Source organism: Neopsephotus bourkii, unplaced genomic scaffold (genome assembly GCF_033783945.1).
Source record: "Neopsephotus bourkii isolate Nb327-2 ecotype Australia unplaced genomic scaffold, CSIRO-AGI_Nbou_v1 NB_1749, whole genome shotgun sequence".
NCBI lineage: Eukaryota > Metazoa > Chordata > Aves > Psittaciformes > Psittacidae > Neopsephotus > Neopsephotus bourkii.
Genome location: NW_026902223.1, coordinates 9,365,115 through 9,382,707, shown reverse-complemented (window position 1 = coordinate 9,382,707; position 17,593 = coordinate 9,365,115). Strand labels below are relative to the sequence as shown.

Below are 17,593 nucleotides of genomic sequence, written 5' to 3'. Positions count from 1 at the left end.
AAGTGCTCCATGACAGGAGTTTGAGAGTTAGATCTCCCCCTTATAACCACGGAGGGGGTCAGGTCCATCTTCTGGTGCAGGTCACACCTCTGCCTTCCTCCCCAGGGCAAGGAGAAGTTCCTGGCCATCCTCAACAAGTACATGGAGATCCACGGCACGGTTTATTACGAGACGCAGCGGCCGCCCGAGGTCCCAGCGTTCGTGAAGAACCACGGGCTGCTGCCACAGCACGAGTTCCAGCAGCTGCTGAGGAAGGCCAAGGTGGGTGAGTGCCGTGGTCTGAGCCCAGCCGGTAACTCAGAACCACGCAGCCGCTCGCTCGCTCCCCTCTTCTTCCTCTCTGCTCCCAGAGGGATGGGGAGGAGAACGGAAAGAATGTAAACCACACAGGTTGAGATAAGAACAGTCCAGTTACTAAGGTACAGCACAAACCCACTACTGCTGTCACCAATAATAATGATAAGGGAAATAACAAGGGAAGAGAATACAACTGCTCACCACCCGCCGACTGATCACAGAATCCCAAGGGTTGGAAGGGACCTCAAGAGATCATCTGGTCCAATCTCCCTGCAAGAGCAGGGTAACCCAGAGTACATCACACAGGAACCTGTCCAGGCGGGCCTTGAATATCTCCAATGTGGGAGACTCCACAACCCCCCTGGGCAACCTGTTCCAGTGCTCTGTCACTCTCACAGTAAAGAAGTTCTTCCTGATGTTAACGTGGAACCTTCTATGCTCCAGTTTACACCCATTGCCCCTTGTCCTAGCACTGGATATCACTGAAAAAAGCCTAGCTCCATCATCCTGACACCCACCCAGCCCGACCTGAGCAGTGATCTAACCCTTCCAGATAGCTGCCCCCAGTTTCTATACTGGGCATGACGTGCTGTGGTATGGAATACCTCTTTGGTCAGTTTGGGTCAGGTGTCCTGGCTCTGCTTCCTCCTGGCTTCCCCTCCTCACTGGCAGAGCATGAGGCTCACAAAGTCCTTGGTCAGAGTAAACATCACTGAGCAACAGCAAAAACGTCGGTGTTATCAGCGCTGTTCCCAGGCTGAAAGACAAAATTACAGCACTGCACCAACTACTAAGAAGGAGAAAAAAGGTTAGAGCTGAACCCAGGACAGCGAGGGGCAGTGGGACAGATCCTGTTAACCAGCGGTAGTGAGGGCTCAGCTGCCTTGAGAAAGAAAACCCAATTAAAGGAGGAGGCAGGCTGGGGAGAGGCTGTTATCTGTGCTCTTCCCAAGCACTATCAGCAGGGCTAATTAGCTGGGAGCAGAGCAGAGCACATCATTTCAAATGAGGATGTGTCTGATGAGTTTCTCCTTGCACACTGTCTGCAGATGGAGCACAAAGTTCCCTGATTAATTCATTTATTGCTAAGGAGGGGGGACGTTCCTCCCACCCCAGCTGTGATAGGAATAAATGGGATTCTCAGAGTGAGTGTGCAGGTTATGAGCACATCCTGGTCACCTTCAGTTCTGTCCAGGGGAAATGCCGATTCACCAGCCCAAATGGTGTTGGTAAAGCAGTATTTCTCCACACAGGGCCAGTTATAGCCACTATGGGGAACTTGCAGCTCCTGATCACCCCATTGCCTTGCACAAGCGTGCTGTAAGCTGTGGGGCAGGGGGAGTTTTAGCACATGTAACCTACAGGGTGTAAAACTACATGGAGCTGCTGTAGAGGCAGGGTGAGAGCAGCAGAGGGGGATAATGGCAGGTTACTTTAGAGACTGTCCTATGGGGTTGGCCACATTTGCTCACCAGCACGTGGGTTCTGATATGGTTTAGAGCGAGGTGTCCCTGCCCATGGCAGGGGGTTGGAACTTGGTGATCTTAAGGTCCTTTCCAACCCTAACTATTCTATGATTCTATGATTCTCCTTTGCAGCTCTTCATTGGCTTCGGGTTCCCCTATGAGGGTCCTGCCCCATTGGAGGCGATCGCCAACGGCTGCGTTTTCCTGCAGGCGCGTTTCAACCCCCCGCACAGCTCCCTCAACCACGAGTTCTTCCGCGGGAAGCCGACGTCCAGAGAGGCAAGTGTGGCAGGAGGTGGATGGAGGGGCTGGATGGAGCCAGCCCTTCACACTGGGGTGGGGGCCAGCCCGGCGGGGAGCAGTTGCTAAACTGGGATGCTCCAAGGGGGCATCTGAGGCTGGAGCAGCTCTGCTCTGGAGCCAGGCTGAGAGAGCTGGGCTGGGGCAGCCTGGAGAAGAGAAGGCTCCTGAAGGGGAGACCTTAGAGCAGCTCCAGTGCCTAAAGGGGCTGCAGGAAACCTGGAGAGGGGCTTGGGACAAGGGATGGAGGAAATGGCTTGAACCTGCCCGAGGGGAGGCTGAGCTGAGCTCTTAGGCAGAAGCTCTTCCCTGTGAGGGTGCTGAGGCGCTGGCACAGGGTGCCCAGAGAAGCTGTGGCTGCCCCATCCCTGGCAGTGTTCAAGGCCAGGTTGGACACAGGGGCTTGGAGCAAGCTGCTCCAGTGGAAGGGGTCCCTGCCCGTGGTAGGGGTTGGGGCTGGAGGAGCTTTAAGGTCCCTTCAACCCAAACCAGCCTGGGATTCTATGAGATAATTTTCTTCTCCAAATGCAGAAGTGCAGATACCTGCAGATGGGGTCCCCTCTCCCACCCTCGCATCATCTCCATCCAAGTGATTAGATGCAAGGGGCCCTGCCTTAGATTTGGGGTTGCAAAGGTGAAGGTGGTGCAGGAGACTTCTGCAGACCACAGACACAAACCCCAGCTCCTTCTCTTTCCCCATCAGCCCAGATCCAACCCCCCCTCCCACCCCATACCATGCTTCCAAACCAGGGTGACACTTCCCTGTTCGTCCTTCTGTAAACCCAGGGGACACCAGGACCCCGACGGTGTATGAAATCCCTTCGGGCTTGCCTGTCACTGGGAATTCGATCTAAGTGAGGCAAGAACTCTTTAAAAGTTAAAGGGTTGAGAAAATTGCCTCTTTTATTATTAATAAAGTAGATAATGCGGATAACGCAGAGCAATGCTCACTCCCACCAAGAAGGGCTTTGCTGGGGGACTCTGTGGCTCAGCCCTGCCACAGCTCAGCTCAGCAGCACCCATCATGGAAAGGGGTGCACTGGGATGCCTTGGACCCCTATGTCTGTCACATGCACCCCTTAATTCACTGCTGGTGTTATCCCCCATCCCTGCTGGGTGCTTTGGTTGTATTTCAGCCGGGAGCCAGGAGGGAAGCTGGGGCTGAGGGTTGTGAATTGCCCCAGGGTGTTTATTCATTGAGGGGAAGGAGGTGATCAACTGCCAGGGAAAAAATGGGAAAGGACAGCAGGCTGGAGAATGAAATACAGAGGGAGCAGTGCTCTCCTCCTCCAGCTGGCAGGTTTTCAGGCTCCTCTTCAACACTTCATGGTGCCCCCGAAACACCTCCTCTGCTCAGCATCCTCTCACTTCCCGTTCCAAGAGCAGATCTGGGCTCTGGCTCTGCAGCAGCGTGGGGCTGAAAAGACAGTTTAGGGGCTGAAACAAGAGGTAGATCCCCCAAAATCACCTGGTGAGAGGGGGGTGACTGTGGGGTACCAGTGTGTGGGGCTGCTTGTGCTATTGGGGTGATGCGGCTTCCAGCACTGCTTTCTCCCAGTGCCAGACTTTCCCCAGCCCTTAGTGGTGATGGGTTTTCTCTCTGCCTTGTTTCTGGAGCTGGCAAACCTGGGAGAGGTGGTGCCTTCACAGACCTTTGCTGGCTTGGTCTATTTTTGCCACTCCAGACCCACAAACGGCTCAGGTCAAGGTTAAATTGTACCCATATTATGCAGGTCCTCAGGGCTGCAGAGATGATTTCAGTGTTGGGAATGAGCATCCCAACCTAGTGGGAATCATAGAGCATCAGCCTGAGGTTGGGGGAGCAGCTGTGTCCAGGGGAAACCTTTTCCCAGCACATCTCTATGTGCAGCGGGTTAAACCCAACGTGCCTGTGCCTGAGCCTGCTGCTCCTCTGCTGGGGTGCTGTGAGTGGTGGACAGCAGCTGTTCTGGCAGAGACTGCAGACACCAGCTCCTTCTGCTGCGGTTTAGGTGTCCTCCCAACACCCCTATGCTGAAGACTTCATCGGGAAGCCACATGTGTGGACTGTCGACTACAATAACTCTGAAGAGTTTGAAGCTGCTATCAAAACCATCGTGAGGACCCAGGTATGGCTCAGAGGAGGTGGCAGGGATGGCTTTGAAGGGATGGGTATTGGTTACTGGTGCCTGATCCTTCTTTTTGAGTGTTAACTGCTTGTCCTTCCTTGCTTCCCCTTTGAAATCACTTGTGTGTGCAAGGCAGAGAATCATCCTCTCAATGCAGCTTGAGGGGGATACATGCTCCCACCTTGCTTTTGTACTGAGGTTCCTAGATGTTCCCCCACAGCAGAGCCATGCCTTTGAGGGATCTCCTGGGAACCCTCCAGGCAGATCCAAAGCAAGGGGAAGCTGAGAGAAGGGAGATGAGGTTTGGGAGCAGGAGGTTGAGGTTGCTGGAGATGCTCGGCAGTGCTGGGACCTGGTGCGAAGCAAGGATAAACCCTGAGTGCACTTCCCTGCAGTTACCCAGAGAGCTACAGACCTCTGCACCTACCATTTCCCTGTTTCACTGCTCATCATTATCGTTACGTTTGAGCAAATCAATAGGAGTAGCTCCAGGAGTTGCCTCTGTGAAGGATGAAGGGATGTAAGGAAGTGGGGGGATGCAGGCACCCTCCAGGAAGGCAGCGTTCCCGCTGTGCCTGCACTGGAAATGCTTCCTCATGAATATTGCCCTCCTGCCCTGTGGCAGGAGCCTTTCAAGTTGTCCAAATTATTAAAGTCAATTTTCCTGGAGGGGAGAAAAGTGCTGATACCTGTTTTGCTTGCAATGTGCTTTGCTTAGGATGAGCCTCATGAGGACAGTGATGTACTGGGAAATGGGGCTCTGCGTCCGGCTTCACCAGGTGGGTGGGATTTTGGGGTGGGCAGGGATGATGCTGGAGATGCCATCCTTGCTTTTTCCTGCTTTAGAGGCTGCAGAGGTGTGTGTCTGTGACAGGCTGGGGACTTTATTCAGCTGATGTGGCCATGCCATCTGCCCAGGTCTTGTACCTTATTGTGGCTGATGGCCACAGCACTTCACCTCAAGCTGATTTTCTCTAGGAGTTCACAAAGACCGAACAAACCCAACTTAGGGAAGCAGTTGTTGTTTGGCACATTCATTCCCATAGCTCGATTAAAATGAATTTGAAAATCATTACCTCCCTGCTGCTGTGTTGCTGGGCCAGCTGTCAGCGCTTGACCCTCCACCATCTGGCCTGAAGAGATGGCCTCAAGGTGATGGGCTCTGTTCAGGAGGGAGAAGGGAATTTTCCCTTCTTCCAGAAAGCAGAAAGAAAAGAGTGAAGCCTGCTGCTATTCAAATACTTAAGGAATGATTGGAGAGTTCAGGGAGGGAGGGAAAGGGCTCTGCTGGCTCCCTAGCAGCTGTGTTGCGCTGCAGTGTTGATGTGCGCCGGGTCATTTAGATGCTTAATGATAACCTCTGGTTAAAACTAAAAGGAGAAAAAAGGATTTTTAGGAGAAGATTTGGTGGTGTGATGGGTGCCAGGCAGGAGGAGCTGGTGGGGACCCCCTGTCTCCAGCATTGGGTGCCTACCCAGTGTGCTGCCCATTGCTGCAGCACCAGGGACCCTCATCCCAAGGTCCCTCCGGCAGAGCATCCTGACTGCTGTATTTACCCTCTGCTGATGGGAGGTTGAAATTGGCCTCAAATGAGTAAAACCAGGTGCTGATATTCTGTTTGCATTGAAAACATGCGGTTGCTCTGCAGAGCATCTTCTTCCCACTAAGAAATGCACTGGGTTAATCCCACAACTCATCTCTCTGGTTTTGTTTTAAAGATACCCTATAAATCCTCCTGAAGGAGAGCAGGGAGTGAATGTGAATAACTTACTCTTTCTTATTTCTTTCTTCCCTTCTCCTTCCCTCCCCCCCCCCTTTTTTTCTTTTAAATAGAAAGGTTTGCTTTATTTGAGACGCTGTCAAGGGAATTAAGCCTAAAAATTGCCCTACCTTAGAGGTTTAAAAGCCTTATTATGGGCTTTGGCTTCAGGAATCCCTTGGTATCTTGTCTTTAAAATGCTGTTTGTTACAGCAGAGGAATGGAAAACAAGGGTGTTAGCAGGAGGAGCAGCAGAAAACACAGGGGCTGGGCAGTTCTATTCCCAGCCAGGTCCTGGAGCTCAAAGGAACCATCTAAGTGACTCCCTTCTTTTCCTCCAAAGGCAAAATGGGTTGTTTTGTTATCGGGATATCTAACAAATTTGTGTGTTATTTCTGAATACCACCATCAATTTAAATTTCTTCAGTCAAAACATTTCATTTCAGCGTTACTGGAATGAAACAAGATGGTTTTGTTTCCCATCTGCCTGCCTTTAAAAATACCCTGCCAGTTTATTGAAAGGAAGGCTTGTATCCGAAATGATGCATTTCACCACCCCAAACAGATTGCCAACCTGAAACACGGCATTTTCCCCTTCCTATGGGTGGAAACATTAGAAATTGAAAACTGACCTGAAGCAGATTCTATTTCCATTTTTCTGTTGTTGTATGACTGAAAAATCCCTTTTCCCAGAGCTTTAGTTTTGCATCTTCCAAGCAAAACTCGATTTGACGTTTTTGGGGATATGGGATGTTGTGGGAAGCTGTGAGATGTCTCCTTTGCTTTGCCATCAGCTGTTCCTGGCAGCAGCCATGCTGGGTGCTGGGAACCAGGGTGCTGGAAACCCCTCAATGGCTTTGGGAGATGGTTTCCTGACCCTGGTAGTAGTTCTGCTCCAGCCGGGCTGGCAGAGCTTCCTTTGGTGTGTTGAGAGCCGGGGTGGCTGCTGTATTAGTGGAAATGAAGCAGCTGAGATGCAGCCATGCCCTTCACCAACCTAGATTTGCTTGAAAGAAACCTCTTCCTTCTGGACAGGGATCTGAGCCATGGCTTGGGTTTGCAATATGGGTTTTCTCCCCCACAGAAAGTCCTTGTGTTCTTGTCCTTTTGGATGTGGCATCTGCTCCAGGTCACCCTGCAAGTGCTGGGGAAGGTTTTTGGCAAGCTGTGCCTCTGCCATTCATCCCTCCTTGGAGCAGATTTGGGTTTCCCCCATGGCTCTCATCCCTCACCTATTTATAAGGAAAATTGAAATCATGGAAGCGCCAAACCCCCTGTACCCCAGAGATCAAATCCTGGTGCAGTTGCACAGGGCTAGGAGACAAATTGTGTCCCCCTGGGAAAGGTAATGCTGGAAGGTTTGTCCCAGTGATGGATTACAGCCATTAGCCAGGAGTTAGAAGCATCTAATTCTTGGAGATGGAGAGAGGCTTTCAGGCAGCACCATTTTCTTGGCCTTCAGCTTTTTCCATTGTCAGAAATAGTTCTCAGACAAGCAATTCAATAGTCCCAATATCCTGATGTAGTGAAGGGAGAAGGCTTCATTATATTAAAGTCAAACATACTGGAATATAATGGGAAATTATACATTTCAGACCATGCTTGAAAGAGTGGCGTATTAAACATCACAGTGAAAATAGCTGGTTAAAATGTTCCCAGCCTGTGGTACGTGCCAGCAGAGAATTGCATTATTTTCCTGCTTATTTGTCTGATGACATTTAGGTTTGTTTTTTTTTCCTCTTTCTTTTCCTTTTGAATGAGGGATACTTACTGCTCTCCTCAGCTCTGGGATTTCTGCTGCACACTCAAAATCCAGGGCTCTCACAGCAGCATCCCCATGAGGCATTTGTAACTCCCTGTTTGGCTGATGGAGAGCATTGGGCTGGAGAGCTCTGTCCCTCTGTCCCCCACTGATGCCCAGGGGAAAGAATGGCAAAGTGCATCTTCACCAACCCCTCTGCTCCCTCCTGTGCATCCCATGCACGGCTCCACTGGGCAGAGGGATGCAGCGGTGCTCACCTCAGATCCTTCTCCTCCTCCTTCCTCCCAGGGCTCTGGGGAGATGCTGAGCTCCCAGCATGGGGAGTGATATTAACGCTGCGGCTGTCAAGAGGAGGCCAAGCCTGTCAGATTTTTAATTAAACAATTATCTCCTTGAAGTTGTCATTTTCTATCAGGCCTGGGCACATGAGCTGAATCCCAACGAGTCTGGGAGAGGGAAGCAGTGAGGAGCTAGAGCCTTTGGGGGAGCCCTGGAGAGGAAAGGGGCACATGAGGATGCTGGGGCTGGGGGCTCAGGAACTGCAGTGGGTTCTGACCACAGCCTCCTGACCTGATAGGGCTCCAGGGAGCCTGTGGAGCATCATCTGTGTACACATGCAGACACAAGGAGGTTTTCTGCCTCCACCTGCTGTGGATGTGCTGCATCCCACTGGGTACCACGGGGGTGTTTTGGGGTACACAGGCTGTTTTATGGAATTACATCTGCACCTTGTCTGGTGATAGGGGTCCTGAGAAAAGCCTCCAACGCTGCAGCCACAAAAGCAATGGTAAGATGAGAATGAGCATTGCTGATGCTGAGCACGGAATTGTTTTGACTCCCCCAAATCAGTGCCATGCAGCATCCACCCGCCCAGCTTAGGCTTTGTGTGACTGAGATGAGAGGTTTTGCTTTGTGTAGGGCTCTGCCCCAGTTAACTGAGCGCCCATCAGCAATGCAGAGGCAAGAGCAGTGCCTGTCATTGTGTCAGCCCTGATTAGTGTGCACATCTGTAATTAGACGGAGCAACTGTGATTTCCAGCCTGGCTGAGATCTCAGGTGGGATATTTATGGCAGGGAGATGCTCGGAGGGATCTTCTCATCAGACTGAACCTTTGAGCTTGGGTCTGACAGGTACTTCAAAAAGTGATAGCTATTTTGGAGGTGCAGAGCTCAGAAAATAGAAGCAGCAGTGTTTTCCAGGTGAATGGGTGTGCACCGGCCCTGCTGGAGGGTAAGAGCCTGGCTGCCTGCTCCTCCCTGCTCTCCCTGGAGCCTATGCCACTGCTGTGCCTGGGACATGCCTGTTTTGGGGCATGCTGCTGAGCTGCTGCACAAAGGAGGGGGTTTGCCATGCACCCAGGGATGACTCTCAGGACAGGGAGATGGGATGTTGGGAAGTGAGCACGGGAAGAAGTCTCCCAAAGACCAGCAGCGTTTCGTAACACACACTAAAAATACTCTGTGGTCTAAGTGCTGCTGGCTCTGTATAAATAGCAGTTATCAATGTGGAGGTGCAGTGACAGCAGCATCAACGTGGGCATCAATGTTTGCTCCATCCTGGTGTGCAGCCAGGTGCTGCCTCCCTGTCCCATCCAGTGGGGAGCTCTGGGGCTGGGAGAGGCACCAGCTCCCACCCCATCACAGCCATCAGCACTGGGCAGCAAACCCACAGCAGAGCGTCAGTGGGAAAGGAGATTTGTTCCCATCCTTTTTAAGCACCTGAGGTTGGTTTATTTATTGATCTATTTGTGCACAGCCGGTCCCAGCCCTGGGCTTTTCACTGGCTGGTTTGGTGGTCACAGCACTGGGGCAGCAAAGCCTGCACCTCCCTCTCAACAAGCAGGGTCATGGCAGGGGAACAGAGGATGCCAGACCAGACCCAGGGCATGGCTGCAATGCTCTTGCTCTGGATTATCGTTGCATCTTTAGCAGTCCTAACTCCTTCCCTGTATTATTACTCCCCCTCACTACCTGCCTGCAGCTGCAGAGTGTTTCTTGGGCTGAGCCAGTTCTTACTTTAATGGGAAATGACCTTTTGCATGAAAACTGATCTCTAATTTTATATCTTAGCAAAAATGAAAAAATATGAGACTAAAACGGAGCAGGGGGATTTCATTTTCACCGATACATGTGCTGAACCCAGATGAATCCTTCACCTCTTTCTGTAGCGCTTTATGGCTTGTGGAGTTTTCCCCGTTCTAGTCTTCTGCCCTGCTTCCTTTGGTGGACAGACACAAGCTGTGGGCTTCAGTGGGTGGGGAGAGCCATTGCACAGGGGGAGGGCAAGATTGTCCCTGCTTCTTCCTGCACTCTGCTCTTCTCCTTCACAGGTGGACCCTTACCTGCCTTACGAGTACACCTGCGAGGGGATGCTGGAGCGGATCCATGCCTACATTCAGCACCAGGTTGGGAGCATCCCTGTCCTCCCTGGGGAGCCATCACTGACCTCCTATGGGTTCTTCTGGCCAAGTAGAGACCTTACCCATTGCAGGTGCCCAGGAAGGGACCCCAGGTCCCAGCCAGTGGCCTAACTGCAGAGCAAACCGAGAGATGGGGAAGGAGGGAGGTTTGTTGTGAACCAAAGATGCTGGAGGGTTGCTGGAGGGTCTCTGGGGATGCCGAGGCTGAGTCAAGGCCATTCTGCAGAGAATAAGGGAGCAGTGGGAGAAGAGGAGGTGGCCAGTGCCTTCATCTCCTACAGCATGAGATGCTATCTGTGCATGCAGGTGACCTCAACCTGAGGATCAAACTCAGCATCCCAAGTGTCCTCCTGCCCCACCAGCAGCCTCCCTTCCACATCCCCAACATCTCACCCTGTCCCTCCGAGCACTGACCCATTGTCTTCTCTCCCACTAGGATTTCTGCACCACGTCACCCTCTGCTCTGCCTCCCAAGGCCAAGAGTCCTGCTATGCAAAGCCCTCCGAGCGTGCTGGCGCTGTCCCCCAACGCCACTCACCTCGTGTGGTCCCCCAGCGCCAGCCGGGACCCCCATGCCTGGCCGCCGGTGGGCTCGCTGCAGGTGTGGGTGTCGGAGGCACGGCACTCGTGCACCGAGACGTGCCGGCGGCGCGGGCTGGTCTGTGAGCCCACCTTCTTCAGGTTCCTCAACAAGAAGGACGTGTTTCTCCAGTGAGTTGGGACCCTGCCTGTGTCCTCCCTGATGAATCCCATTGAGGTGCCCTCGTGCCAGAGATGATGTAGGCAGGGCGCTGCCTGCAAAGCAGCCCATTATCATAGGATCCCAAAGGGGTTTGTGTTGGAAGGGACCTTAAAGCTCCTCCAGCCCCAACCCCTGCCACAGGCAGGGACCCCTTCCACTGGAGCAGCTTGCTCCAAGCCCCTGTGTCCAACCTGGCCTTGAGCACTGCCAGGGATGGGGCAGCCACAGCTTCTCTGGGCACCCTGTGCCAGCGCCTCAGCACCCTCACAGGGAAGAGCTTCTGCCTAAGAGCTCAGCTCAGTCTCCTCTCTATCTGTTTAAAGCCTCTGCTTTCATGTGTTGGCCTTGACCAGCTTCACACTTCAGAAGGCAACGATAGCCTTTCCAGGCACGTTTCTGCATCTTTCTCACCCCGTTCCTCTCCACCTCCTCCATGCTTTCTCCTAGTCTCTCTTTTTTATGTCTTTCTCTATAAAAGTGCATTTGGAACACAGAGCAGTGAAGTTTTAATGGAGTATAAATCTGCCACCATGCTCTGTACTGCTCTGAGGGCAATTAAAATGTGAGCATCACCACTGCTGTCAGGCAGGTGCCGTGAGTCCCACTGACATTTTTATATGATAAATTAGATTTCACTCTCTTCCCTCCATTCCCCCTCTCCAGACTTTAAACTGAGATGCTCAGGGACTCATCAGTTGAGAGGGGTTAGTGGGAGGGCAGTGTCATTGCTGCCGCTCCATCTGAAGACACAGGCATGGGTGGGATGAGCAGGATGCTCAGATTGACACTGGGCATTTCTGCTACTCCTTAGGGTGTTTGCTGATGCCCACCCCATTTTTGCTGGCCAGTCCTGGTTAGGATGGGTGATGTGGGCATCCACTGAACTCATGTGCCCTTCCAGAGAACATTAGCTGCTGAGGGAGGTGTCTATGGAGAGCACAGACCTGATGGTCAGTGGGGGATATAGAAGATTTGGGTGGATTTTTGTGTGTGATTTCCTGAGCTATCCATGGCCAACACGAGGGTTGGGACAGTCTTTGGGCTGCAGGGTTGATTTGCAAGGCTCACCCGTTCCTGCAGGGTATGTTAGGCTGATGACAAGCATTCATGTCTAGCCATAGTGCTTATGGTTCCTGGTGCAACCAGCAAAGATCTGGCCCAACACTTAGTGAAGGAACCTCTCTGGGAAGGACTGAACAGCACTAAAACCCCTTCAGTGAAACCCAGGCAGCCTCTTCACTGGAACTGACCCACCTCTGTCTGCATCCCCAGGCTCAGCATCACCTGCGACAGCACCGAGTACGAGATGAACCATCTTTACCCAGCAGTGGCCGAGAACGTCCACGAGTGCTACCTCCAGAAGGAGCCTCTGCTCTTCAGCTGTGCAGGCTACAACACCAAGTACCGGCGCCTCTGCCCCTGCCGCGACTACCGCAAAGGACAAGTGGCTCTGTGCAGGGACTGCTTGTGACCCGGGGGCTGTGTCCGCGACACACAATGTGCAACGAGTGGCTTTTCTCAAAGCTCCTGCAATAGCCGATGGAGGTGGGACAGGTCCCTCCCAGCAGGGGTCAGACCCTGGGGTTGTGTCGTCCACCAGTCAACTGTGAATGACCATGTCCTCACCTTTGGTTTCGTTTTCTCCTTGAGGAGCATCGTCCAACCGCATCCGAACCCGCCTGGACCTGGTGGCGCTGGGACAGGGTGACGGGGAGAGGGAGGGTGGGAGCATCCTTCCCCTCCTCTGGCAAGGGGACAAGCCACCAGCAGACTGCAGTTTCAGGGGTTTCATCCTCTTCGAGCATCTGAGGTTGTTTTATTTATTGATTTATTTCTTTTTTAACCCTCCCCCCTGACAAGTGGTGAATTAAAGGGGAAGCAACACCCAGCCCTTCTGTGGGAGTCCTTGGGCAGAACTATGCTGGGGGCATAGGGGGTCTGACAGTGTCCATTTTGGCTGTGGAGCTTAGTGGGGAGAAAGCCCATATGAGCTTTGGTTGGGGTTGGATGGACACAGGGGGTCTGCACCAGTGCTGGGAGATGGTTGGGCCCCAGGAAGAGAAGGATGGGGCTGGGGAGGGCTCTCAGGAAGGATGCTGGTCCCCTGGGCAATGGTGCTGGCTGGGCAGAGGTGCCCAACGTGAGTCTCCCCCCAGCCCTCAGGCCGCTCTGTGCCCTGCTGGGCTGTGCATGGAGCTGTACAGCGTGGAGCTGTACGTCCCTCCAGGGACCGAGGCACTGGAAGTGGCAGCAGGGGTACGGGGAGTGCTCCGTGTTCGAATGGGTAATGTCCTATCTCAGAGCGCCCCAGATATCGCAGGCACAGGAAGAGGTGAGCTCCAAGCAACCATCTTCCATGATGGGCTTCTGTTTCCTTCATGCCACTCTCCTCACTACAGGGGGGTTCCCTGCTGCTGGTGTTTCCCCCGTGGCAGGTCCCCTTGCTGGGTTAGTGCTGCCTGGGCTGACCTGGTTTGTAGGGCTGCTCCCCGGAGCAAGGGTTGGTGCTCAGACCTCCTGTTGCTCGGAAGCATTTGATGGTGAGATTCCTGCATCCCACAAAACGGGTGGCTTGAAGGTTACAGGCTGGAAACTCCCTCCTAGAACATCCCAGCCCAGGAGGCGAAGTGGGGTGCAGCCTGTCCTGGCAGTGTCACCACAGGGTCCCAGGCCCTGGTAGGCTTGACCCCCTGGCTCGAGGTGACTGATGGAGAGCAGTGGCATGGCAAGATGAGTGCATGAGGACCCCCCTGCCATCCAGCTACTCGCTGGGTCTGTGTCATGCATTCCTGGCATCTCCAGTCCATCCTCCCTTTGCCTCGATGGCTTACAACCAGGTCTGGGGAGAAAATCCCCTTCCTTCCACTGTGCAACAGCACTGAGCAGATCCCAGCTCCCCTTTGCCATCTCCCTGCTCTGGTCCCAGGAAGGGGAACACCACAAGGTGCTCGTGTCCTGCAGGCATCCCTTCACTGTGCCACATCCTGCTCCAGCTGAGGCAGGAGCTGGAGATGCTGCCATTATCCAGAGCAATTTGTCATCTTCAGTGCGGAATTGCACAGGCAGCCTCCATCCCGCAAGGGGAACGATTGATTAAGTAATTCTTGTCTTGCAGCCAGCGTGTGTATAAATAAAAGTGCACAAACCTCTCTGCAGAGCCGAAGAGCAGCGCCCCGTGCCCCTCTAACAGCACCTTTCATCTCAGTCTAAAAGCCTGGCAAAGGCTCCTGATGCGGGTGCTGGGTGGGCAGGAGCCAGCCCAGGGTGTTTGTAAGCAGGAACCAGCAGTGATTCGCTTCCCGGGGCTGTGAGGACCAAATAAAGCCTGGTTTTATAAGGGATCTAAGCGAGCTTTAAAGACCAAGAGGCTCAGAATGCCTCCTGGGGCAGTGCTTATGGCACAGCAGCTCCTTGGGCAGGTTTCTCCAGCGGTTCTGCTCAGATGCTTTTAAAATAGGCTTCAGCCCAGCGCCTGCCTCCCACCGCAGAGTCCCAATTATCCCCTGGCAGGAGCATTTTTCTGCAAGCTGAAGTGAAAGGCGTCTGGCTCACCTTGGCTGCTGCCATGGGGAATTAGGATCTGTCTGGAGCCTTGTTGCATCTTGAGCCAGCCTCTGAATTTGAGTGATGGGGCTGAGTGATGCTCTGGTATCGCCTGTCGCTTGCGGATGCTGGATGTAACAGGGACCGGAGTGTGGATGCTCCAGCACATCCCAGTGTGGAGCATCCCCTGGGAGCAAGGGGTGCCTTGGTCTGTAAAATCCCACATAGGGATCCCCCACGTAGTGGGGCTTGGCTGGTTCAGTAATGCTAAACTGGGAATTAATGGTGCCTTTGGGTGTAAAATTGGCACCTAATTGTTAGTGCTGTGTGTGGGGAGTATGCCAGGGCTGCCTGTGGGGCATACTGATTCCTGCAGCACTGCTGGTCCTGGGCTCCCTGACACAGAGGTGGCTGCAAGGGACAGAGCTGCTGGGTGAGCAGCAGCTCCTGCAGGATTGGGTGTAAAAGAGAAGGGACTTTGTCACATGGAAGTGCTTTTTCTCCGCCTGTTTCTGGCCCTGGCTGTGTCCAAGCAATTCCTGGAGCATCCTGCTGCCTTCCTGAGCTCTTGCCCGAGCAGGTCTCCAGCACTTGTGCTGGTCTGCCAGCCAGGACACATTTCCATCTGGAAGGCACACCTGAAAATAATAGACATCCAATTCACTTTTTATTAAGTAGAAGCATGGAGGAGATGTGAAGGGAAGCCGAGGCACTGCCATATGAAAGAGATTCTACTTACCATAGCTAATTACAGAGATCAACTCCTCAGCTGGGAGGGGGTCACAGTGTTAAAGCTATGAATAAAATCAAACCATTCAAAATCATATGAGGTGCTGTCAGCTACACCCCGTGATGCTGGTGGATGCTGGTCTATTGAACAACCAGAGTGTGTGTGTGCAGACCCCTGGGGTCTCCTTGAGGCGATGGGTCCTGACCTGTTGATGGCATCCCTGGTGGCATCCATTGGGCAGAACCTCCCATAAGGTTTGATTCCTCAGCCTGTTTTCCTCTTCTGGCAGCAGTAAAACTAGGACAGGCGTGTCAAAAGAATGGTACTGTTGTGGAAATCCATTTTCCATACCTACAAATGGAGCCAGGGGCAATTTTTGTTTCTGAGCCTCACTCTTGTTAGTAATTCCACTTGGAACTTCGTTTTTGGAGTTTGGGGAGGATTTTCCCCACTGTTTCTAATCCTGATGGCATCAAACCCTTCCCTTACCAGGGAAACTGGAGGGGGGGACTAGTGAGAAGGCCAATGGTCCCAGCCCTGATGTCCCTGCACAGCATCCTGCTGCCGACTGGACATCTCTCCCTGCACCAGCATCCTTTGCTGCAGAGGCTGGGCCGCTGTTGGCTCCCAGAACAGCAGTTTGGGCTGTAAATCACAGCCAGAGGGAGGTAATGGGGCTGCTCCGCTCTTATCTGGGGCTTTATTAGGAAACCTTTAAGTGGCTTTTCCCTCCTGATCCCTCACTTATCGGCAGAAGGTAAAGCGGCAAATTTCATCCACGATGTGGACAGTGCAGGCAAAGAGAAACCCATTTATTTCCCCTAACGGGTTTATCGCTAGATCAAGGAGCTGCTGAAGATGTAAGCACTGGTAGTTATTTCCCCCGGTGATGGATCTAGCTGCCACACAGCCTGCGGTAACCAAAGCACGCTGCCTGACAGGGATGTCTAATGGACCTACGGTCAGGACGGCTGGCTCATATATTTCAAGGTCTTGATTTAATTGAGTCCTGTCTCCCTGGTGTCAGGCTTTTCTTCTCTTTTCCTTTTCTTTTATGAGTATTTTCCCCCCTTTCTAAAGACTTCCCAAAATAAACTCGCACGTTTCATCTCCTGCCCCTTCCCTCATCGCTCGCTTTCAATTAGCAAATTGAAAACCTGTCCTCAGCCCCTGACTGAAAAGAGCAGTGAAATCTTTTGCCTTTTTTCTGCCTTTTTTTTCTTCTTTTTCCTTTCTTTTTCTCTTTCTCTGGTAGAAAGGACTTGGAGGGGGGTGGGTGAAAACCCCTCTCAGAGCTGTGGGTCTGAGCGTTACCTTTGTTATCAGCTCAAGCAGTGATGCCCAGTGACACTCACTGCAGCTCCTTAGTGGAAAGCCATTAAAACTCTGGATCAATGTTTTCTTGGGAGAGACAGAACCCCTTCAATGTTATTCCCCAGGCAGGCAGAGAAGCACCAACGAGCCATCCACAAAGCAGATGCAAACTGCTGAGGATGCAGGTTCTCCCACCAATGCCTGTGGGGGAACATGGGATGTCCCCCCAGCCCAGGCAGCGTGGGAGCTGAACCAGGATCCTGCCCTCAGCATCCAGGTCTTTGGAAAAGGGGGAAAAATTAAAGGTTGAGAGGATGGGGAGAGGGAAAAATGTATCGGGGATGGGGGTTATGTGTATTTATAGGGCTTGACTTCCAGCCAGGGCCCCCCACTGCCTGCAAAGGGCTTCAGGAAGGCAAAAATGTATGAATAATGTGGCCATTCCCAACACATGGCTTCTGGCTTTGGAAAGCCGAGGAGGACAGGGGGTGGAGCCCTTCTCCTCACTGGCTCTTGAACAGTTCCCATTACCTCTCAGCTCCCAGTAGAGACCAGCTGGAAACAGGACAGAGGTTTGCTGTAAGTTTTAGAGCAAACCATCAGATGTATCAGCTTTTCTATAAATACAAGCCAGAAAACAGGAAATAACCATCTGCCCTAATTTAGTTCCTTTCATCTGAGGATTCAAAGCAGCTGACAGCATCTCTAAGAAGTAAGGAAAGACTCTGCAACCTGCCAGCACCAATTCCTTCCCAAATGACCCCAGCTTCACATCACTGAGACCAGGACCTGGCGTGTCAAACAAGGAATGGGTGATGTGCTTGCAGCCTGATGGGCAGCATCTGGATCAGCGCCAGGAGGGTTGTTTATGTACTCAATTCATAGGATTAATTAATTTTCAAGAGAGTGTTGAGAAAAATAATAGAAAGCTGTTGCTCTGTGTGCACACAGTGGGGGAACAGCAGGGTCCATTCATGGGAGTGAGGAGAGCCCTGGGTGAGATGTGAATCATACAACCCCAGACTGGTTTGCATTGGAGGGGCCTTAAAGCTCATCCAGTTCCAGCCCCCTGCCATGGCAGGGATGCCTTCCAGGCTCCATCTCCCTCTCCCTGCCATTGCCAACCCTTTGCCTCTGCTGTCCACTGAGCCC

At 52.6% G+C, this 17,593-nt stretch overlaps 1 protein-coding gene across 1 annotated transcript in view; it reads left to right on the top strand.

The window, feature by feature from the left end:
* MGAT5B (alpha-1,6-mannosylglycoprotein 6-beta-N-acetylglucosaminyltransferase B) overlaps positions 1–12,742 on the top strand; it is a 65,194-nt gene extending 52,452 nt beyond the window's left edge. The window contains exons 12-17 of the mRNA XM_061377045.1: positions 106–261; positions 1,896–2,042; positions 4,055–4,171; positions 10,023–10,097; positions 10,549–10,823; positions 12,127–12,742. Coding sequence (XP_061233029.1) covers positions 106–261; positions 1,896–2,042; positions 4,055–4,171; positions 10,023–10,097; positions 10,549–10,823; positions 12,127–12,325 — 969 coding nt within the window. The 3' untranslated portion in view covers positions 12,326–12,742. The remainder of the gene's footprint in view (positions 1–105; positions 262–1,895; positions 2,043–4,054; positions 4,172–10,022; positions 10,098–10,548; positions 10,824–12,126) is intronic.
* Positions 12,743–17,593: the final 4,851 nt, after the last annotated feature.